This window comes from Boleophthalmus pectinirostris, unplaced genomic scaffold, assembly GCF_026225935.1.
Source record: "Boleophthalmus pectinirostris isolate CB_2022bp ecotype Guang Dong unplaced genomic scaffold, ASM2622593v1 HiC_scaffold_8, whole genome shotgun sequence".
Taxonomy (NCBI): Eukaryota; Metazoa; Chordata; class Actinopteri; order Gobiiformes; family Gobiidae; genus Boleophthalmus; species Boleophthalmus pectinirostris.
Window position 1 is genome coordinate 34048214 of NW_026571515.1, and position 23701 is coordinate 34071914.

The following is a 23701-nucleotide window of genomic DNA, read 5'->3' on the forward strand; positions in this document are numbered from 1 at the left end:
TCTTATTAGGGTCCATCCATGGATTTCATTTTCGCTATGATGGAAAATTAAGACCATTGCCATAGCAAATGTCAGTTTAGAACTAAATGTCACCTATGGGAAGCTGAAACCCATGAAGAATAATGCCAGTAGCACTTCCACACTTCCACAGTAGAGAGCAGTAGAGTGCCAAATCCATTCACGTGCGCGATAAACCTATGCAAAGAAGAAGATCTAGAACGGCAGCGTTATTTCTTTGATAAACAAACAAAAACTTAAACATATTTGTCATTTTAACGACTCGACATCCGTTTATTATAAGCACATTCTGAATAGGTGTAATCGTGTGGGTGCAAAACTACGGGTATGTCTCGCAGTGTTTATAACTTTCACTAAAGGCTAGGAGAGCTAACGCGGCTAACAGCATACGCACTGTGTTAGCGCATCATGTTTTTTATTCTGGTGCTGAAGCCAAAAAGAGCGACATGATGGCGTGAAACTGCATTTGAAGAACCTCAGATTATCTTTTTTGAACGGTGAGTATTGTTTATTTTTCTAATCTATTATTTGTTGTTTGTTAAATTTTAATAGATCTTGTTTATAAGTTGCAGACAATGTGGACTGGCATTATTCACAACTGTTACAAAAGAGCTCACATTTGTCTGTCATTTTTCACTCGTAACCAAAATATAATGAAACTGTAGGGCTGCACAAATTTGACAAACGAACTTATGGCATTTTTTTCTGACCAGTATTACAATTGTGTTTAGATTTGTGATAACTGTGAGTTTAAAAAGTAGTATTCAGTGCATATTGTAAATAACTCTAACTAAAATATGTAGTAGGCCTACTGATGGAGTAATACAAGAATCCCATGAATTTCAGAACGTGTTTGTAGAAGTCTAAATGAGTCTAAAGTGCAACAGGATTTCTCAATATAAAATATAATTTTTGTCAGTATATAAAATTGCAGCGTTTGTGGTTTCATGATTAATTTAAATAGCATTTTGTGCAGCCCTATTAGTCAGTTTTCTTTATAACTTTAACATATCACTGATGTTGTTTGCTTTTGTAAAGATGTAATAATATAACCAAAATGTTATTATCTTTAGGAACAGCATTGGGTGCTGTTGGTCCCAGGTAAAAACACCTGCCTGAAGTGTTCTACTCTCTGTAGTCCCTCACTGGAGCCATGGCGTGGGCTTTGAAGCTGCCTCTCACGGACGAGGTGATCGAGTCCGGACTGGTGCAGGATTTTGATGCCAGCCTCTCGGGAATAGGCCAAGAGCTTGGCGCGGGGGCATACAGCATGAGGTACAGAAATGTGTCTGTGCTTGTAGGACTGCAAGATTAATCATCATATCAAAATTGCAATAACAATGGATGCAATAAGCAAACTGAAGAGGCTGCAATTTTTAAAGTAACAAAATATTCCATCTTACTCTGCTAACTTTGTAGTTCTGTAGAAAAAATTTATTTTTGTATTAGTTTGTCAGTTCATCTTTCAGTCTTTATATCAGTTCTTCTGGACGTGTTATATGAACTTTGACCAAAATATTATTATTGAAACAGATCACAGTCGCAATGCTTACCTAAAAAATTCAATATTTTTCCAAAGTCATTCAGCCCTAGCTTCTAGTTTACCTGTATAAAAGCCATTTATTGTGTGGGCTATTTTTAATGTAGGTAAAATCTGAGGCCTACACCTGAGGTTGGTAGACAACTGGTGCAATTCCTCTGTTGTAAAGAGGGGCTGTGCACAGTTTAGTGACCATGGCATTCCAGCCTCTCCCATGTTTGTCTTCTTGCTCCTGATAATGTAGCTCTGTAGCAGCAGATAGCTCAGCATCTGGTGTAATTGATTGCTGCAAAATGTCATTTTCTGTATTACCACCTTAGGGTGGGCAATATGACAAAAAAAAATAATAATTTTGCTATTTTCTTGAGCTATATCAGACTTTTGATTTTATCAATGTACACATTACATTTCTCTCATCCCTTTAAGAGGTTAATAAACTAATCTGCTTCTTTTGAAAGTTCACACTTTGTAACCATTCTAACTGGTTAAATCCAGCTGTATCTTACAGACACTAACCATTTTGGAGAAATGGGTGGGAAAAATTTCTGGGTTTGATCAAAGCACTGCATTAAATGGAGAAATGGTGAATGATGATTTCTCAATATGACCAAAATAGCAGATTGCCACATGAATTCAATCATGATTAGATTTTTAGCAGTATATTACCTGATGTATTTGTTAATCAGTAACTAACTATCACTTTTCACTTGTCTCCAGCGATGTTCTGGCTCTTCCCATTTTCAAGCAGGAAGAGTCTAATCTCCCTCCAGACTCAGAAAATAAGATCCTTCCTTTTCAGTATGTCCTGTGTGCAGCTACCTCCCCGGCAGTTAAACTGCATGACGAGACACTCACCTACCTCAACCAGGGTCTGTGCCAGAAGCACTCACATCACAACCTTGGATGTAGTTCTATTTTCTAAACAAAATTCACTCTTACTTTTTTAGGCCAGTCCTATGAAATTCGAATGCTTGACAATCGAAAAATTGGTGAACTCCCTGAAATCACTGGTAAAATGGTGAAGGTATGAAACTATATTTGATGGTATTTGTAGGCTTTTATGATCATGGACATTCATTTAAACATGCATCTTCACAAATGACAAAGATAAATTTTTTCAGAGCATTATTCGTGTGGTGTTTCATGACCGGCGGCTTCAGTACACAGAGCACCAGCAGCTCGAGGGCTGGCGCTGGAACAGGCCTGGAGATAGAATACTTGATCTGGGTGAGTGCTAAAACATTAAAAAGATATTTCAACTGTTTGGCTATAGTATAACTGTATTACAACATTTAAACATCAGGATTTGTTGAGGCACATTCTTGTTATAATTTAAATAATATGTGATAATATTAACTAAAATGGAATAAAAACAGGGAAGTGTAATGTTTAAGATAACACAAACAGTATATTTAAACATTTATAGACAAGAACAGATACAATGTTGAGACATATTCTTGACCACTGTACAAAATTGTTTTACAGATATTCCCTTGTCGGTTGGCATAATCGATCCAAGATCCAACCCTACTCAGCTCAACACTGTGGAGTTTCTGTGGGACCCGTCAAAGAGAACCTCAGTTTTTATCCAAGTAAGAAAAATTGACAACCCATTCACCTATGTGTACAATTTGAATGTTTCTTTGTACCAGAATATTAATATGAATTGTATATAATTGTTTTAGGTTCATTGTATCAGCACAGAGTTTACAATGCGCAAGCACGGAGGAGAAAAAGGCGTACCTTTTCGGGTTCAAATAGACACTTTTAAAGAGAATGAGAACGGTGAATACACAGAGCATCTTCACTCAGCCTCCTGCCAAATCAAAGTCTTTAAGGTAAGATAAATACTTTAAAACTGGTGTGTGAAAACAAGTGATGAACCAATACCAGTATTGATATCTGTGGTGGTACTTGAAAATGTAGTCAGTGGGGTATCAATTCCCATTTTGAGAACCAGCTTCAACCCAGTAAAAATTGAGATCTGAAAGCCCATTTTGTAAGGCTCAGAACCTACAGATTTTAGTCACTAGGTTTACTATATAATGTTTAGCTGTTGTAAAGTTACTTTTAAACTGTAAGACCAAGACGTGCCTTTTCGCACAATACTTTACAAGACAATAAAACATAGTGAACTATTTGCAGTGCCCCACACTGGCATAACCCATTTTGATTAAGTGTTAAGTGTTAAGAACTCTTATTTTAGGAAGTTTTGTCTTACCGTTTTTATGAAGCCAAAGGCAATTTACAACTGAAATTGTTCAAGATCAATAGAGGTCACAGATTTTTTGTATATAAAAATTAAAAATGAAAATAGATCACACAGAACTGAAAACAAACATAGCAACAGCTTGCAGAGGTACATATATCTGAAATGAATTAGGAGATTCTCACATAGACACAGACGGTAAAAACTCAATAAGGGATTGTCACATTTTCTGAAATGACATTAGTTTGTTCTTTATTATTTTATGAAGTTTAAATAAGCTCTTATATGACTGTTGTTGTTTTAGCCCAAAGGAGCAGACAGGAAGCAGAAAACGGACAGGGAGAAGATGGAGAAGAGAGCCCCTCAAGAAAAGGAGAAGTATCAGCCCTCCTATGAAACCACAATACTAACGGAGGTCAGAGCTCTCGGTGGTTCTCAAACTTTTCACACCAACCTGGGGTTGGCTGAGATACCTTTTAAATGGACTAACATAAAGAAAGCTAACAATGTGAATAAAATTGGCACAGTTACTACCCAAACTACCACAATTTGCATCCACACACTGTTTGAGAACGATTTAGTATACAACATAAATTAGCTCAAGAAATCAATTGTTTTGTTTTGCAGTGCTCTCCTTGGCCTGAGGTGACGTATGTGAATAACTCCCCCTCTCCTGGTTTTAACAGCACACACAACAGTTTTTCTATTTCTGAAGGGTGAGGGAAATACTACTACTAATCACTTATAATTTTGTTGAGCTGCAGTTTAACATCATCTTTTTTTTTTTTTCAAGAAATGGATCACCCAGCCACCAGCCTGAACCTGTTGTCCCAACTGCTGATGTAAGTCTTTGTGTAAGTGTTTTAACCCCCAAGCAGTACAGATTTACATTGAGTTCAGAATATTATAACAGCCAAAAGAGAAATTATGCTCTTGTGATTTAATATCTTGCAGCAAGGAAAGTCATAATGCCGAGTTTGACTAAAGATTCACTATAAATAAATACAAAAATACTTTGACTTGAATGTTCCACAGTATGACATTAAACTTCTTCTCTCCATCTCAATGGAAACAAGCAGGTGACACCGGCAGGCCAATTTATAGGTCAGATCTATGGAGAGGCAACACAGAAATCTACTGTGAGTATAAAAACACCTGTAATTGAATGATAAATGGATATGTTTAATGATATATTGTGGAACATTTCAGGTAAGCAATAACATCTCTGTGGAAACAAGCAGGCAGCGGCCACTAGAAAATATACATAGTGCTCCTCATTTACACAATTTCTTAGCTAAAAATATTTTTTCTTAGACTGACCTAAAAAGAGTCAAATTTTTCTCAATAATTTCTTCTCAAATTCTTAAAAATTGTAAAGTCTATTGATCGTGAAATTATTTGTTTTACTTTTATTAAATTAGGACACATGATTTATGTAATTCTTAGTATGCTTTAGCTTGGTTTTATAAGTTTAATTCTGTATTTTCTTGTAGAATTTGTTACCCACGGCAACACCACAGGATGCTCAACAATGGCTCCTTCGAAATCGCTTCTCTCCTTTCAGTCGGCTTTTCACAAACTTCTCAGGTACAGAGTCTTCTTTTGCAGTGACCTCAAAATTAAATTAAAGATGAAAATGTCAAGTGTGTGTTTAATATGCCACAGGAGCAGACTTGTTGAAGCTGACAAGGGAAGATGTAATCCAGATCTGTGGCCCAGCGGATGGCATAAGACTATTCAATGCATTAAAGGGGAGGTATGTTTTGTTTTTTTTGTACACTACACTAAGCACTAAAAATAACAAAATGAAAATTGCATTACTCAGTTCTCTAACCACAAATGGAGGAAGTAGGTATTTTAATCTATCCAACTAATTCTTAGTTTTAACAAAAATTTTGGCTAGCTGGACAGATTTTTTGTCCCAAGAAGTGAAAACTGGTGTGGACCGTCAACACTCAGTCTATTGTAGAGCTGTAATTGCGTCATACTTCCGGGTTTGCAATTAACAACAGACAGCACATGGAGGTCTGATTTTGTCACAAAGAACTGCTTTTAAAATATAAATTTTAAGCGGAAAATGTGACTCACTTACAAGAATAATGTACGGTTGGGTTTTTTCTTCTGTTTTAATGTTGGTAAATTCTTACTTGGAAAGTTGTTGTTATTATTATAGAAGGATTATTAGATTATAGAAGGTTTAAGCATCGTAACTTTCAACTTTTTTTTTAATGGAATGTATATTATGGTCAAAGGTGAGATTAAATGACTGAACTTTTTTTTAAATTTAAACCTAAAAAGATTGGTCATCTCATAACTTGGTGTTTGTGTCACAGGGTGGTGCGTCCCAGACTGACCATCTACGTCTGTCAGGAGTCTCAGCAGTCACCTGATCAATCAAAACATGAGAACGGAGACGCTGCTGCTTTTTTTGGTTTGTTAGATTTGATCACAACTAATCACATGCTTCAAAAATAGATATGGGACATCAACCAAAAAAACATGAACTCTGAATACTAATGTTTTTTGTAAATTAATACTAAGAATTGGAACTATGGATAGCATGATCTTAATTCAGGACAAAAACATAGGATTATCATCTTCAGGAATTAAGTGACCTCCAGTTTTCTGTCAATATTCATGATATACACAGTAATGCAATTCAAAACCCCCACTCTATATGCTGGCACAATATAGTGCCTTTGTGTTCTTTACTGGACCCACCCTTAAACCAGCGCCTCTGGGAAAACTGTCAGGAACAGTGCGCCGCTTGAGGACCTCCTTTAGATCTACAGCTAGAATCTTGAGCAAGATTATCTTCCTAGTTTAATCAAAGTAGGTAATACTAGACTAGGATTGGGACTACAAGGCCATGGACTGAACCAGGGCTATAAAGGTACAAAACCAAGTAGACTGTTGCCGACTTGCCCTGTGCATTAAATTGTCAAATAAGACAATTGACACAAAGTGCAGTGGCAAGATGAGAAAAGTATTGGTTAATTGCATATTAATTGCTCCTATTTCTACTTCATTTATACTGTCCATATAAAAAAAATAAATTAATTGGCTAAACAGCTAAAGGAGGATGACAGCCTTTAGCCAAGTCTGCATCAGGATGTTAAAAGGTCTCAAACCAGGACCAAATTAGGAAAAGTGTGACTCCATCCAATACCATGGAGTTACCAGTTAGGCATGTTAATTGCCAATTACCTTACATTACATTTAGTATTTTACAAATCACCTATGTTCCTTGTTCTGCCCACAGTATATCATGCCATTTACCTGGAGGAGCTCACTGCAACTGAACTCACTGAGAAAATTGCTCAGCTCTTCAACATCTCTCCCAGACAAATAAACCAGATCTTCAAACAAGGTCCGACTGGTATCCATGTACTGGTCAGTGACGAGGTAAGAACTGCGTCAGACTGTTTAATGAAATCTTGGTTTACTTTATTAATATTATAACCATGTGTTGTTGTCTCTGTTTTATTTACAGATGATCCAGAACTTTCAGGATGAAGTCTGTTTTATTCTGGACACAATGAAAGGTATTTGGCTATAACTAATAAGAATGTAACACTATACAAGTCTGTCATTGTTTTTATCATGTTTTCATTGCAATACTTTTCAATACAATCTCAATCGCAATACAATCTTTGTTGATATATTTAGAACACTGGGGTCTTAAAGTTCTTCTGTGTAACTGCTTTGTCACTAAATTCCGCTGCATTGTATTGAGCAACCTAGACTTCCCATCTGAACTGCAGCTTGGTCTTGTGGTTGCACCTGCTTGTTTAGATAGACAGATAATTTAAATGTAACAGTAATTTTATGTTGTACTAAAATTAACAAAGATAACTGTATTTGTAGTTCATTCTGCAGTGTGAAACAAAACTATGTATTTTAGACCCACGAGTTTACCATTGTGTATTTTGAAATAGCAGAAAAAAATATACTGAGAGACCTTTGATAGTTCCTTCTTTACAATATTGGTGGTTTTCAGATTCTAGAATGTGGTGGCAAAAGCCAGTTTTTCCTATTGATAACATTTCATAAGAAATATTTTGAATTTGAATTCACAAATTTTGAACCAGACCATTTCTATTAGTGATCTGAGCCTAGAACCTTCTATATCACAACAAAAGCCTGTTTTTCAGTAAAATATATGGCTGCCCAAATCTGTATAAAATATTATTGGCCTATAGAATGTTGTGTTGTCATCTGAAACCCAGCAATCGTGACATTTATAGCAGACCAGTTATAAACCTAAGCAAGTATTGCCTGAATAACACCACAATTTCTTAATTTCTAATTTTCACTTTTTTGTAGATGAAACCAGTGACGGTTACCACATCATCTTAAAGTGATGCATAGGCAGAAGAAGAGTTGAGAAGTGCTGCTCTTTTGTGTAGACCTGGTTCGACCTGCCCCTTCAGAGCTCCACAGGGCTGAAGCTGGTCCCGAGACAAAGGGAGGAAGCCTGAAGAACGTGTTTTGAGACTGCCAAGTGGTTGCACCTAAAAATCCTCTCTCCTGCTCAGCTCAACTCCTATGACTCTTTGAAAGGAGGGGCTCTGTACCACCTTGAAATGACTTTTGCCCATTTTGCCCTAACTGTTTTTGTTGTCAACTGCTGTATGTTTTTTACTATATCTGTTTCAAAGCACAACAATCTTACACCACAAAAATATTCTCTTCAAAAGTTAAAATGCCTTGAATTCAGAGTTGACTAGTTTTGGTGAGTTTGACTTAATTTACAACCAAGGTCTAGATTTGGAGCCTGTAAGATATTTCTAAGTGATGTCTTTTCAGACAGTTTTCAAAGCGTTTGAAAAGGAATTGCTCTTCATATTGCACCATGCGCAAGCTGCAATACTGGAGTAGTAGTAACTGGGAAGTTACAATGGTGTCTTGCTTAACACAACAGCTCACAGTTTTGTTTTGTTCTGAAGCTTTTTTGCTTTTTGTTTTTTGTCAAATGCATTTTAATAGCCTGGGATCCAGACTGGCTCTCTGTATATTCAGTACAGAAGCTATCAATTCAGTCCTTTTATACTGTTCCCTTTCCTCTTTTCAAATGATACAAACCATACAGACAGGCCATGTGTGGCCCTAATTGGCTAATCCATCTGTCAGTCACTCCCATCTGAACTCAGATGTATTGGAGAAATCTGAAATACTGTTAAACAAATCTAACCATCTGGATTTGATGTAAATACACCTAAAGTAGTAAAAATGCCACATATAAAAGTCGCTCTGAATTCAAGATATTTTAAAGGTGCATTGCATAACTTCTGATGGATATAGACTACCTCCTTGTCTCCACAAACTTTAAATGTTACACAGTATGGGATTAACACATCTATCCAACATTTATTAAATTCTGTGTATTTTACTGCTCAAAAATACATTGAGAAATCCAGACTGTAACTGTACTTGGTCTAATGGCTCACTTCGTCTCCATGGAGATAGACAAGTTTAATGCCATACTGCATTGAACTTGCAGCAAGCAATAACAACTCAAGGCAAGAAGGTGATAAACATCCCACTAGAGAAGTTACACAGCGCATCTTTAAATAGTAAATATTTTTGCAGTGTTAGAATGACTTGCAAAGACTCCTAATCCTAGTATCCAAAAGTATTACAACCTAAACTGTTATCTTCAGTGGATATTGAACCTTGTTGAACTTTTGAAAATGGACTTCGCACACTGTCAAATGTTTTATTATTTAATTTTATTTTACAAGTCTCAGATAATTATATAAAAGATTTAAAACACTGTCTTTTGCAGTGAAAACAGTGGCTTCACCAGCAAACCTATAACCTAAGTTCATGTGCTTCCTATTCTGGAAATTTCATGTTGTTTTTAATACATGACTGATTGTGTTATTGTTTTGTATTGTTCATTATAATCATGAGTTGCCTTTTTAATTGCCATGTTTGATAATTTGTTAACACCATCACCCCCTCCTTGTCCTTCATTATAGGTTCTGTTTGACATGAAATGAAAAACTAAACGTGTTGCATATGTGAATATGGTCTCTTTATGTTCATTGTACTGCCTATAGGAAATCTAGCTGTTTACCCTCTTCTGAGCATTAAAAAAACAGTTACAAATACTAACTTTTGTTACTGTACTCTCATAGTTGAATGACTTGGATGATTGTAAGCGTCACATATAACATATATAGCCAACTAAGCAAAATACTTGATTATTAAGTAAGAGATTATTTTTATATTTGGTAACATTTAAGATTAGGGACCACACATTGATAGCTAACAAACTGATAGTAACAAAGTAGGTAGTAGTTATTCAGGTTTATGAAACTATTTAATGCCTATTAAGATTATTGTGTATGTATACAAAAGCATATGTTGCCAATGATGCTATTGAATACCAATCAACTGTAAACTATTCATAGAAAGAAACAGATATTGGCCATTAACAAAAAAGCATTTATAAGTACTTAACATAAATACAAAAAAACAAAAACCTAAGACATAATTAAGTACTTAAAATGCATTTTTACTACTATTCAGTAATATGTGCAGTAATATGAGATCTAAAGTGATACCTTGTGGTAAATGGTGTATTTATTCAGTATAATTCTACAATAGGTCCAACTATAATTGAAACACACTAGCAAACATATATTCTAGGCAAACTTTGTGTCTGGCAAAAAAAATCTGGTCTGACTTTTGAAAATCAATTTGTCAGTGCCAAATGATGATGACCACCTATATATAATATAGGCTATTTATTTATTTGAGAGACTTTGCTGAATGGGATACAACACTACACCTCCCAGCATGCTCCTGTGCACCCTGTGGTCCTGACGTCATTTGGGTATATAAAGGGCTGCAAGGGGAGGAAAAAAAATCTTCCTCCATTGTTACACTGTAACAACCGGGGCCGGGTCGAAACGGGGCGAAAAGCGTCTTCTCGTTGGAAAATCCTGCAACGAACTGACACCAAATTACACCAACGGAACCGCGTTAGAACGAGAAGACAGCGAGAGGAAGACCCGCGACCCAACCCGGCCCGGACACACGGAGGATAAGCGAACACAGATGTCAGCGGATTTTCCCATTTTCTCCCAAATCAAGACTCTGCCCCTAGTAAGAAGAAGACACCGGGTTGTGCGTAATAATTAAACCAATCTGGAAATGTTGGCTATGAAACGGTGCATTTGAAGACTTTATAACCTGCTGTCTGCCTTTTAATAAACCAGGAATGCATCATTTATTTCAACCCTGCAGGTTTTACAGGCTGTCAGTAGTACATTTAAGCCATTGTTGAGAATAGAACAATGACCTCAGAGCTTTGGTGACTTTACAACGCTTTTTACGCATTGCATTTTGACAATCAGCAAAGCTTGGGTGCGCTCGGTTGCTGTCTGGTTGCTCGGTTCACAGTTAAAGTATTTTTTGGCACGCACAAAACTGCTCCTATAGGGCGTCGCAAGATTCATGACCAGCGCGTCTTGGCAAAAAGAAACGACCTTCTACTACGTCTCGCCTGGAATAAGGGTCCCCTTCACTTTACCAGGTAAGGAGATGGTGTAGAATTGCGTTTACCGGGCGCTTTGCCATTGTGCGCCTAGCTGTGTCGGTCTTCTTTGTATGTGTGTGTGCCTGTGTGTGTGGCACGTGTGTGTGTGTTGAAACCGGGGGGCTGCTATAGGTTTTGCAAAAGGGGAGGGGTGGTCGAAACATTTGCCTGACAGATAACATCTAACCTCCCCCAACACAGCTGCAACCGGCCTAATGCACACACTCCAAGTTATGTGACAGTGTTTGACCCAATGCTAAACGCAAGAGACAATTATCTGTAAACCTACTTCAGCTTAAATTTCACCAGACCTTTTGTGCATTGATCTTCACTAAAGATACGAGATACTGCTGTGTAATAGGTCTATATGTTAGAAGTCATAAATAAACTAACTAGGCCTACTAAAGCCTATTAAAATAAAATAGCTCAGTTACCACAAACCTTCACCAAGGATAGAGGGTATTCACTTGTCTACACTGAGGTTAATAGAAAAACAAAGTAGATTTATATATATATTGCATTTCAATAGGTACAAATATTTGTGTCATTACCTTAAATAGGCTAGTCATTACAATTACAAAGTGCCTATAATCCAAACCTTCATGCAAACTATATAGACTATTGAACTGTCAACACTGAGGTTTAGATTTGAATATCAGTGAAAACATTTACTTTCTCTTTGGGTAATTGCCTGCACTTTGCATCACAGAATCAATGACCCAAGCAAATAGTTGTTTAGGAGCATTATGGGTGTGAAGATAAGTTGATAAATGGATTTTTAATGCACATTACACTGTAAACACATTGTAATTGGATGGAGCAGTCTTCATAAACAGTTATATTACCATGAAATAAAGCAGAATGACAGATAGGTCTTGTTACCACGGTCATGTAATTACCATAGTTACTCATTTTGATTCAGATTATTCGATTAAGGATGCATTCATACTTGTTCTTGTTAGGTCTTGGTTTGAATCCAGGTTGGTCCAAATATAGAATCGGTTTGGTCCTGTTCTAGTTCTGGTTTAGTCCAGGTCTATTCCAGGATGAATCACAATTTTAATGTCTATGCAAATGCGCACCCTTAGCCACCTGCCTTAATATATAAAATAAAGGTAATACAGTGACGAATGTAGGCCTATTCATATTTTTCTTATGGGACTGTTGGCCTATTTGCCTATATACGTTTCATTAAATTTGTGAAATCGTATTTGAGAAAGAAAGCATAAATCCTCATAGTTTTTTTTTTTTTTTCCGGAATTGCGCACTTTGCAGTCTTCTGGTGCACCGGCATAGTAGACTACCTGACTGCATAGTTTTAGCACTCATTGTAACTGATCTATATTTTACATGTTGCTGTCATGGGGAGCAGAGGAAAGATGTTGTCAGGGCTGTTGGCTGCTTGCTTACACTGCTTGCTGAGTTGCCATGGAGACGTTGTGGGACTCAATGATTTCAAAGTGCGAGCCTGATGAAGCCTGAATACAGATGAAAAGAGACGACACAAAAGCAAATGTTGAATTCATTTCAATGTAGAAGTAATTGACAATATTATTTTTGGCACAGTGACCTATTTATTGTGTAGGCTGCCGTGTGGTGTTACAGTGTTGTCACGACACTAAAACTTCAAAGTCGATTTCAGAACCGAATCTTTATTTAGACAACAACATGTAATTTTATAACTCATAATACTTTCTTGTATTTAACCATGTGCTCTTATATCTGTGAGTTTTCCAGGTATATTTGATCTTATACTAGTTTTGATACAGCTCAAGATCACTCATTCATTATTTAGGAAAGGTTCATTTTTGGTATCATTTTTGTCCTCTGAATGTGACTTTTTTAGTATCTAGTCTAGTTTCTAGTTGAGTATTAAATGAGTATCTGGATACTAGTTTTAGTATCAGTTAGTATCTGATCTTTTAAACTGTTTTGACAACTCTAGGCTGCAGTTTATTTGCCGTAGTGAAGAACATTTTATTATTTAGTGGAAGTTGGTTTAATTAGGTTAGGTTGCTTTATTCGTACCCGTAGGTAATTTGTTTTGCAGATTTGAGAGGCAGGTCCCACATTTCACATTTCATTCATTCACATTATGTGCAATAAACAAGTATGCAAAACATAATAACAAAATAAGGTGTTACAGTACTCCAGTGCAGAATGGTTTGTTCCATAAATGGTTAGTTAAATTCATCGATCACGTTTGGCTAAAATCACCATAAATATTAAATATATAAAAACACAATTTTCCAGGACAAGCGTACTAAAATCAATAGATAAATAGATTACAATTTATTCATTACAGTATGGTTAGAAAAACAATTCTTCCTTTTGAATCAATGAAATAAAGCAGTTTTCAGTCTTATTCAGATTACTGGTGTGAAATAATATTTCACTGTTAATAATTTGTTGCTGTTAGGCTTATGTCAAAACTAAACATAGGCCTACTTTATCAACACTGTCAAATGAAATGGTGAACTATAGTCTTCCATCTACAGTTTTTGTAAGTTATTGTATTATATTGATGGGCCTATACACTTTGTCTCACAGGTCATCTCAGTATTTTTCTGTTTACCGTGAATGGAAAACTAAACCAGGTCTAAACATGGGCTAAACCAGGACCTGAACAAACTCAAGGCTCAGGTAGTAGAGTGGTCATCTTGCTTCCTAATTAGAAGGATTTTAGCTCAATCCAAAACAATATTAACCTATTGTTATGTCTTTGTTAAAACACTTATGATTGTGGAGTAAAAGAATAATGCAATGTGAACCAACTTTGAAGCAATAGGTGTATTAAGTGAGTTCTGGTGTTTACTGTTTGGTTAAAGATGCATTGTGTAAGTTTTTCAGAGGAAGATGTTGACACGGAAATGTTATTGTGTTGTCTGAAAGGTTCCACAGTATGGCACTAAATTGATCAAGCTTGTATTTTACAGGCATTTTTATTACTCAGGAATATTTTCAAAAACATGTATTCTTCATACGTTTATTGCCATATCCAGGAACATTCTAGATAGTGCAATAACATCTCCATGGTGACAAGCTTGTGGGAGAATGTCCACTAGAAATGTTACATAGTGCACTCTTAGCCCAACCAGGTCAGTAACAAATCTAAACCATGTGTAAAAGACAAAACCTGTCTTCTGAACCTGTGTATTTTGGCAGTTGTCTGTTTTTGACATGTATTGTGCTCCCCGCCCCCTGCAGACAGAGCGTTTCCATGGAGACAGGAGCGTCCCTCGGCCTGAAAAGACGATATGAAGAGGTGGACCAGGGCTCTCCATTTTCGCTCACGCCAAAGGACTCAGACGATGACATCTCCAGCAGTGACAGTGCAGACAGCTGCGATAGCCTCAACCCCCCATCCAGTTCATTCACACGTAAGGGACTGAACTAATTCAACAAAACCAATGGCACGTTTTTAATAGGTTATGGGATGTGTTTTAATATGTTGTAGTTAAAAATTTAGATGTTAAAATGTTATGTTTTCTGTAGCCTAATATCTGTGTAATAACCTTATGGCAGAAAGAATGGCATTAGCATAGAGGGCCGCACAATATATCAATCGAATCAAAATACAACTTTGACTGCAGTTATTTAGATTAGTTATTAGATTAGTTATTTATTTAGTTATTGTAAATTCGCTGAAAAAACAAACAAAAAAACAAAAACAAAACAAAAAAAAACTGTTCTGTCTAGAAAAATACTGTCACACTTTTAAACCTCTACAAACATGCTCTGACATTCATGAGATTCCTGTATTAGTTCTTATTTCAGAAAACACTGTAGTTAGAAAAATTGCAGTTAGATTTGTTTCAAAATTGTTGCAGCCCCCAGAACCAGTGATTTTCAAATGTAGTTTCATTTTTTTCATTTGGCATAATTGACAATAAACAGTTCAATGTTATTAGCAATGTAATATATAAAAAATAATAAATACTACACTAATTACAAGAAAATAAGCGATGAAAACTCTTGGAAATGGAGCATTTAAATATGATCAAAAAATGTATTTATTCACCCAAACCACAAAATTTGTTTATCAACAGATTATTTACCTTGCCCCATCTCAGTTTAATACTATTGGTGAATTGTATATGCACATTATAATTATGAATAACCTGTTCTTCTTCCTGCCATCAGCCACGTCCATTCTCAGACGACACAAACCCTCTCTGGGGGGTAAGAGAGTGCGCTTCGATGTGGTGACGGTGTATTACTTCCCCCGGAGGCAGGGCTTCACCAGCGTGCCCAGTCAGGGGGGCAGTTCTCTGGGCATGGCTCGGCACCACTGCTCCATCAGACACTACACTCTAGGGGAGTTTGCCAGAGAGCAGGAGTCCAGCCACAGACACACACTCCGACAGCACCTCAGACAGGAGAAGCTCAATGCACGCAAGATGAAGGTAATTACATAAAACAACAACTTACCTGCATACTTTTGTTACTTGCTGGTTAATATACATTTACTTTTGAACCCCTGTGTCTTATATTAATGAACATAATCCATCATTCTCAATCGGTTTCCTTTATACAGTGACCAAAGTTCTTTCCAAATAAAATTAAAATAATATAAAATCATACTAAACATTTAAGAGTGACATAATAAAACAAACTGTCACTGCTTTACTGGTTGTGAAAAGCCAATATGAATGAATATGTTTAAGCTTAGGCATTTTGAAAACAAAATGTACCTGTTGTTCATACTGTACAGAACTCACTGGCCTGTGTTTTTTACTTTCCCCTTTAGGATATATTTTGAAATGTATGTGAGTTAATTCATAAACTAAAACATTTCCTTTAGAAATTCTCAACCTTTTCAACATAATAAAAATCTGACATGTGTCACTGACTAAGGACAAGAGGGTGATTTGTTTGTACTATTGCGCAGTGTGTTGACATAGATCTTGGTAGGGTAGTAGGGCAATGTGTCATCACATTATAATATGCTATGTGTTAATTCATGCATATATGTGAGTTGGGTATACTATAATAAAATGTATGATGGAAATAACCATAATACACCTCAAAACACATAGACTGTTTAATTTTAAATTTCTTCCCGTGTGATTGATGTGTACTAAAAAACCTTTTGAGGCAGTACCTCTGGCCCAGGGGGCCCCAGGCCCTTTTGAGAGCCACTGTCCTAGGGGATACATAGAATCTTAAAAGTTGGGAACCACTGCTGTAAACATAACATTAGCCTCATATGTAACTCTCCTCCACAGCTGACGCGTAACGGCACAGTGGAGTGTGCCCAGGCGGAGCTCCTGACGCTGGATGATGTTTCTGATGAGGACTTGGACGTGGATGGTCTGGAAGTGGACGACTGCTTTTTTCTCCAGCCTCTGCCCACGAAGAGACGCCGGGCACTGCTCAGAGCCTCGGGCATCAACCGCATCGATGCCCGTGAGAAGGCCGAGCTGCGCGCCCTCCGCCTGTCCAGAGAGGAGTGTGGGTGTGACTGCCGCCTCTACTGTGACCCCAGACACTGTGGGTGCAGCCAGGCAGGGATCAAGTGCCAGGTATGTGGGCTGGGCTGCACATACACTGTGGAGGTTTTGTTATTGAAATGTCAGACGATGCATAATCAATTTAGTAAACTACGTATGATTGAAATTACAACTAGCTTTTTTAATTTATTAATTAATTTATTATTTATTTGAATAGGGACAGACAGATACAACAAACATAGATTAACAATGAAGTAATCTGATACAGGTATTTCAGTGTTATTGCCTAGGCTAATTTGCAACACCAGTGCTTTTAAACAGTTCAGATTTCACCAAAAAGAAATGGAATTATTTGTAGAAAAAGCTATAAATACACAGATATTGTCTTTGGCTACACTCCTGCATAATGACACAAATATATTCCAATAACAGTAACTTCTTCTTTCTGAAATTAATAATGTTTTTTAACATATGGTTTAGTCATCATTATCTATCTAAACAATAATAAACATGAAAACAAAACACAAAAAATCATTATCTTTCTAATATAGTTTGGACAAAGCCATTTCTGGTTTATCTCTGATTTAGTTTGCAAAAAACAGTCACATTTTTTAATGAATACTGAACTGCTAGTAGTAGTAGGAGTTGTTTTATCATACAATATGACTCAGCTTTTGTGGTTTTCTAATTTTTAATATTTACACATGATAACAGAGAACCGTTGTTGGGGAAGATCTCCTGTTATGGTATTTCACTTCATGTCCAGAAGTAGTCTATGGTAGAAAAGGTGTCAAATGTAGTCATCTGGACAATGTTTTGATCTTGAATATCTTGCTTTGAACAGAAATTGTGGATAAAGAAACAACTTGCCATCATTTTTTTTACAATTACCCTTTCAAAATCTGGTCAAAACCTCGAGATAAGATAAGATAAACTTTATTGTTCCAAAGGGTAATTTGTCTCAAATATGGTTACACTCAAGTGTACCTTTGTTGTACAGAATTGTTGAAGAGTGCAAAAGAAGTGGGCACAAATGAGAGTTTATATCTGTTACTCTTAAAGTGATGTGCTCGATAGCTCTCCTGCCTGCCTAATGGAAGAGTTTCATATTCCCCATGGTGAGAGGAGTTCCCAACAATCCGTCTGGCCTGAGCGAGCACAGAGCTTTGAAAAATGTCCTGCAGAGAAGGAAGCTCTTTCTTGCCAATCACCTTCATGGCCTTATGTACCAGATTTTCAAGTTTAGTTTTACATTGAACAGTTAAAAAGCCGAACTAGGTGACCATACTGTAGCATATCTGACTCTCCAAAACAGCATTATAAAAACACAAAAAACATGATTTTTGTGCTCACACTAAACAGCATCAGTTTCCTTAAAAAGTGTAGCCTCTGGGACAGCTTGTAACAAAGAAAATCAACATGTACATCCTATTTAAACAAATTTGCAATGTACACACCCAAAGCCAGTCAAATGGTAATCAGGTACTTAACATGTGAAGGAGAGGCTGGCAGACCACAACACTTAACAAAACAAAGGCACTTTATCAACTCAATAGTATTAATTCCATCTCTCTCTTCCTCAGGTGGACCGCATGTCTTTCCCGTGTGGTTGCTCCAGAGACGGTTGTGGAAACATGGCTGGTCGGATTGAGTTTAACCCCCTCCGAGTCCGCACTCACTACCTACACACCATCATGAAACTAGACTCAGAACGAAGGAAAATACACCTTCACGCATCTGAAGACCACTTTTCCCAATCCCAACTCACCCTCACCCCTCTCCGCCCCGTCTCTCCGGACCAGTGCTCTTCTATGTCAAGCGCGGACAGTGAACTACAACAACTGGAAGTCGAGGAAGCGGTAGAAATTCAAGATGTTTTAAATGAGCGTGACATATTGGAGAGAGAGAACGAAACGGCAGTGCTTCATCTGCAAAGCGCCGAGGAGCAGGAGAGGAGGAAGAGAGAGGAGCTAGAGGGCGCAATAGAGCAGGAATTAACGAGACAAGCAGAGGTAGCATCCATGGAGGAAGTGCTATTGCAAGGTCCTTTTCCTACCGGAGCTACTGTCCTCTGCATCTCCGAAAACCAAGAAGAAACGCCATTTAACAAGGAAGAATTGCTGTACTACCAACTTAGTCCTATAGAGGCAGGTGCGTTCGAGACCCTACCCCAAGAAGAGGAGGGGTGCGTACTCGCGGGGCAAAACTTGGGGCAGATTCAACAAGAAGAGGTAAAAACAAGCGAGGAGGTGAATTCCTGTGAAAGTATGATTAGCACAAAGCAGGAGATAGAAGAGCTTAAATGTGTTGAGAATTGTAGACCACCAAGTCCCCAGCATAGCCCACCTATAAACCAGTGCCAAGATCATACCCGCTTGGATCAAGAAGTTTACTAGCATTTCAGCATATGTTTGCACAATAGCTTAATCTATGATGAATTAATGTCACATTTACAACATTCATTACAGCTTCGAATAATAGGCTGCGATCTCCATAGTCCATCCATCCATTTTCTTCCTCTTTATCTGCAGTCTGAGCAGAGAGGCCCAGACTTCCCTTTCCATGCACAATCCCTCCAGCTCTTCCGGGGGGATCCCGAGGCATTCCCAGGCCAGCCCAGAGATGTAGTCCCTCCAGTGTGTCCTGGGTCTTCCCCGGTGCCTCCTCCCGATGGGACGTGCCTGGAACAGTGGAATATATTACCTAACATGCATGCATGGACAAAACAGCAGCATCCGTTGTTATTTTGTTCATGTTAAATAATTCAGCCTTATTATTTGAAAAAGAGATTAATTTATAAAGAAAAAGCAAAAAAAAAGTGGAAATCCATTTGAACTTGAATGCTGACACAAACCTTTCTTCGAGAGATGAAAATAACTCTACACAAACTGTCTCATTCCCGTTCAAACATATGGCGGCTGTTGTCGAACCAAATCAAGTGAAAGTACCCTCCGCTGAACATAGACCTTATAATCCTGGAAATACTTGTTTTTCGTGTACTGTATTCGCATTATGTGAGACTGACCAATGTGTTTTTTATTTTATTTGTGTATGCACATCGAGAAGAGAGGACTGGTGCGGCTCTACTGGGCTGAAATAGGGCTGCAAGATATTCAACAGCTATAGTTGAATTGTGCTATCACTTTTGCATTATTTTATTTCTGACGCAGTAAGTTCACCCAATCTAAAAATGTAAATAAGTTTGATTACTAATTACGCTGTGTGAAGTCAGACCTTACCATTAACCAAACCATGGCTAAAACTTAAACTGTTACACTGTTGAACTTTTTATCCCTTCTTACAGTAGATCTACTCTACTGCAGTTAACAAGCAGCTTTTTTTTTTTTTTACAAAGTTGAAAGAAAAAAAGTTGTTTGGGAGGTGCATTGTGAACTATAGTAACTCAGTAGAAAAGAAATATAATTGCAGGTAACACTGCTATAGGTATTTTTGTGGTAACTTGCTGGTAAATAACAGCAAGAACAAGAACAGCATACATTACATTTTAATGCCTCTATATAGGTTTAAAAATGGTCTGATGGACTGAATAACTTAACAATGAGAATGAAGTTTCTTCTAATATCATCATTGCATTAGATGACAATATTAAGAATATTTTTTGTGATATATTTTGCAGCCCTATCCTCTAAATGAGGAGCAGTAGACTGGTTCTTGTCAATGCAGTGGTCTATCTCTGTAGTCAGAAAGGTAGTTTGTGATGGTTGCCCATGATATTATTAAGAGTAACACGTCTTTTGTGAATTAGATACTGTTACATTACATCCAGCGTTGTTACTTGGATAGAAAATGCTCTTTCAATCTCCAATGCTTTTTTATTCACTACTAATTGTGCTCAAAGAAGTAGTCATGCACAGAAATACACTAATCTGAAGAAAGACGAGTTTCAAAAGTGCTATTCGTTTCACTGAAAATGGTCCATGAAGTAATCAATTTGTATATTAATATTTAGCGGTATGCATGTGTTGAGTGAATTTTAATTATTATTATTATGGCTGAGAAAAGAGAGGGTGTATTAGAATTTGTACATGTACTGTATTAGCAATGGGAGTCAGTCATATGAAGACATACAGTGCCCTTCACTAATATTACCACCAATGAGAAAATATAGTATGTACTGTAGTGTGTCAAGGAACAGGAGACAAGATCACATCGATAATGTAGAATTTTAAAGCTCCACTGCGTAACATTTCAGTTTATAGGCTTAAATAAACAAAATATATCTTAAAGTATGTTTGTATTGCCCCAAAATACGTTGAGAAACATGCATGCATCTTGTGATAAAATAAAGGCTTTTATTTTAGTCTATTTATTCAAATAAATGTTACACAGTGGAGCTTTAAGCAATGTGAAGGAAGAATGTCTTTCTTGTTGCAAAACACTATTAGGAGGTGTAAAAATATTTATGAATTATCAATAGTGCCTGATTAGACCTGGTTTAGTCCTTCTTAGTCCAGGTTTAATCTTGTTTAGTCCGGGTTCAGTCCTGGGTTAGTCCTGGTTTAGATCTGGGCTAGTCCTGGTTTAGTCTTGGGTTAGTTCTGGTTTAGACCTGGTTTAGACCTGGTTTAATCTTGGTTTAATGCTAGATTAGTCCTGGTTTAGTCCTAGTTTAGCCCTGGTTTAGACCTGGGCTAGTCCCGGTTTAGTTCTGGTTTAGACCTGGTTTAGACCTGGTTTAATCTTGGTTTAATGCTGGATTAGTCCTGGTTTAGTCCTAGTTTAGCCCTGGTTTAGACCTGGGCTAGTCCTGGTTTAGTCCTGGTTTAGTTCTGGTTTAGACCTGGTTTAGACCTGGTTTAATCTTGGTTTAATGCTGGATTAGTCCTGGTTTAGTCCTAGTTTAGCCCTGGTTTAGACCTGGGCTAGTCCTGGTTTAGTCCTAATTTAGTTCTGGTTTATACCTGGTTTAGACCTAGTTTAATGCTGGATTAGACCTGGTTTAGTTCTGGTTAAACCCTGGTTTAATGCTTATTTAGTCCTGATTTAAACCTGGTTTCTACCTGGTTCAGCCCTGGTTAACAGCTTATTTAATGCTGATTTAGTCCTGGTTAAATCCTTGTGTAGACCTGGCGTAGAGCTGTTGTAGTCCTGCTCTAGTCCTGGTTTAGTCCTTGCGTGCCAGTATTAGCGGAGGGCTTTGTATGTTTTTCCAGATGGTGCTCTTGACTGATGGTAGAGGTGATGTAGAGACGCAATAGCTGTTGCACTGCAAATCATTTATAATAGTGACGGATGGGGTGTGTTGTCTTTGCAATCTGCTAATGTTTTAATTTGATATTCTTGTGTCTCTTGCTGCATAAGTGTGCCGACTCTGCCTACACAAACTAGTCCTCTGTGTTAGGGATGGGCAGTTAACAGAATCTGAAACATGATTGCAATAGATTGCAAAATCCATAAAAATACTGTACAAGAACATATATATTATTTAATTCTGTTTTGAATGATATTGATGGTTATTCTGCACCAGAAAAGGCAAGCCACTCTAATGTACATAAAAGAGAAAATATAATTATAGATCATAATCCTTCTTCTTTATGTTAAATTTTGACCAGTAAAAAGATAAATTAGTAACTAGGATTGTGCAATTAACCAAATTTTAACGTTCCAGTCTATTATAATAAATATATAGTTGGAAATGACGATTCAGTGATGTTCTGAGTGGTATGGGTGCTTGTATGTGTGCTAGAGCAAAGCCACTCATCTAATCTACATGAAATACAAAATCTTACTAAATATGGTCTCAAACTTGTAACTGTGATTTCAAACATGACTGAATTGTAAATAATTATGATTCTTCTTTCTGTGATTGAACAGCCCTGTTCTGTTGACCCCTTAAACGGTGGCTCTTCAGACAGAGGACATGCAGCTGTGTAGGAGATGTCTGTTGTTTTTATTTGCCTTTTTATTGTCTTAATATTAACCTGCTTGAAATTGCACCAAAGCAGTGGCCACAAACCTAATTATAAGAATCAACCATGCATTAAGCAGACCATTAAGTAGCTCTGTTGTAATTATAAAGCAGCAGATGTATTGTGCACTGCAAAAAGAGTAGGTGTGACTATCAGATTTATTCTTTCCATTATTGTGCCTGTTTTTATTTGTATTTTTTAAGCAAGATTTTCAGCGAAACACTTCTTTATAAATAATTAAAAGTGCAATTTTAATTTCTCCCTTGCCTACAATTTTGCTATGAGTAAAAAATCAGCAACACTTGGTAAACACTCAAAATTGTAGTCATTTATCTCATTTTTTTTGCAGTGCACAAAGAAAATCATTACGTAGTGGCCTGCTGTAATTATAATGCAGAAATGTATTGTATAATTGGCCATTGTATTCACTGCCTGTTGTGATGCTTTTGTCTTTTTCATCTGTCGTCAAATTTAGGTTTGTGGCCACTGCCGTAAATGAACTTCACTTTTTTGATCGTGTGAATGGGTGAGTGAGTGATAGTGTTAACACAATGTAAGGCTGTGAGAGGTGTTCTCATGCTAACTGTTGCCTAAAGTGGAAAAGTTTTTATACCAACATTAAAAACATTAAAACACACAACAACAATGTCCCGCTGTTATTTTTAAATTAGAAGTTGCACTGTGTAATTGGATGGAATCTGGTTGTCTCCGAGGAATGTTTCACAGTATGGCATTACATTATCTAACACCGTGGAGATAAGTAGGTGATACCACGAGGCCAAGTTAGATCAGTGGAGAGGAGTTATAAGATTATTCAAATTAAATCTAAAAAGCAAAAGCAAAATCATTTGTTTTTTTTGTTTTTGTTTTTTTCAGATCATGGTCCCCCTGATTACTCACATACAATTTTGCAATTTACATGCTGCAAAATTTAAGGTCAAAGGTCCAGAAATCAGATTATAATCAGATTTGAAGTCCATGTGAACAAGGTCAGTGTAAGAA

At 37.0% G+C, this 23701-nt stretch overlaps 2 protein-coding genes across 7 annotated transcripts; both read left to right on the plus strand.

The window, feature by feature from the left end:
* Positions 1-171: 171 nt before the first annotated feature.
* tfcp2 (transcription factor CP2) lies at positions 172-9883 on the plus strand. Of its 6 annotated transcripts, none has more exons than XM_055166130.1 (17): positions 172-515; positions 1092-1293; positions 2276-2427; positions 2506-2582; positions 2680-2785; positions 3044-3150; positions 3244-3396; positions 4072-4182; positions 4395-4483; positions 4561-4621; positions 4844-4906; positions 5261-5354; positions 5433-5523; positions 6101-6198; positions 7030-7172; positions 7261-7312; positions 8094-9883. In XM_055166130.1, exons 2-17 carry the CDS (start codon positions 1172-1174, stop codon positions 8129-8131), a joined length of 1557 nt encoding a protein of 518 aa, XP_055022105.1. In that variant the 5' UTR covers positions 172-515; positions 1092-1171; the 3' UTR covers positions 8132-9883. The 6 variants fall into 6 exon arrangements, with proteins under 6 accessions (XP_055022105.1, XP_055022106.1, XP_055022107.1 ...); XM_055166131.1 differs by having other exon boundaries at positions 4847-4906; XM_055166132.1 differs by having other exon boundaries at positions 4561-4609.
* Positions 9884-10662: 779 nt separating this feature from the next.
* Positions 10663-23473, plus strand: csrnp2 (cysteine-serine-rich nuclear protein 2). The gene is made up of 5 exons (XM_020929987.2): positions 10663-11313; positions 14524-14696; positions 15460-15722; positions 16545-16841; positions 18353-23473. Exons 2-5 carry the CDS (start codon positions 14537-14539, stop codon positions 19163-19165), a joined length of 1533 nt encoding a protein of 510 aa, XP_020785646.1. The 5' UTR covers positions 10663-11313; positions 14524-14536; the 3' UTR covers positions 19166-23473.
* The last annotated feature ends 228 nt before the right edge of the window (positions 23474-23701 follow it).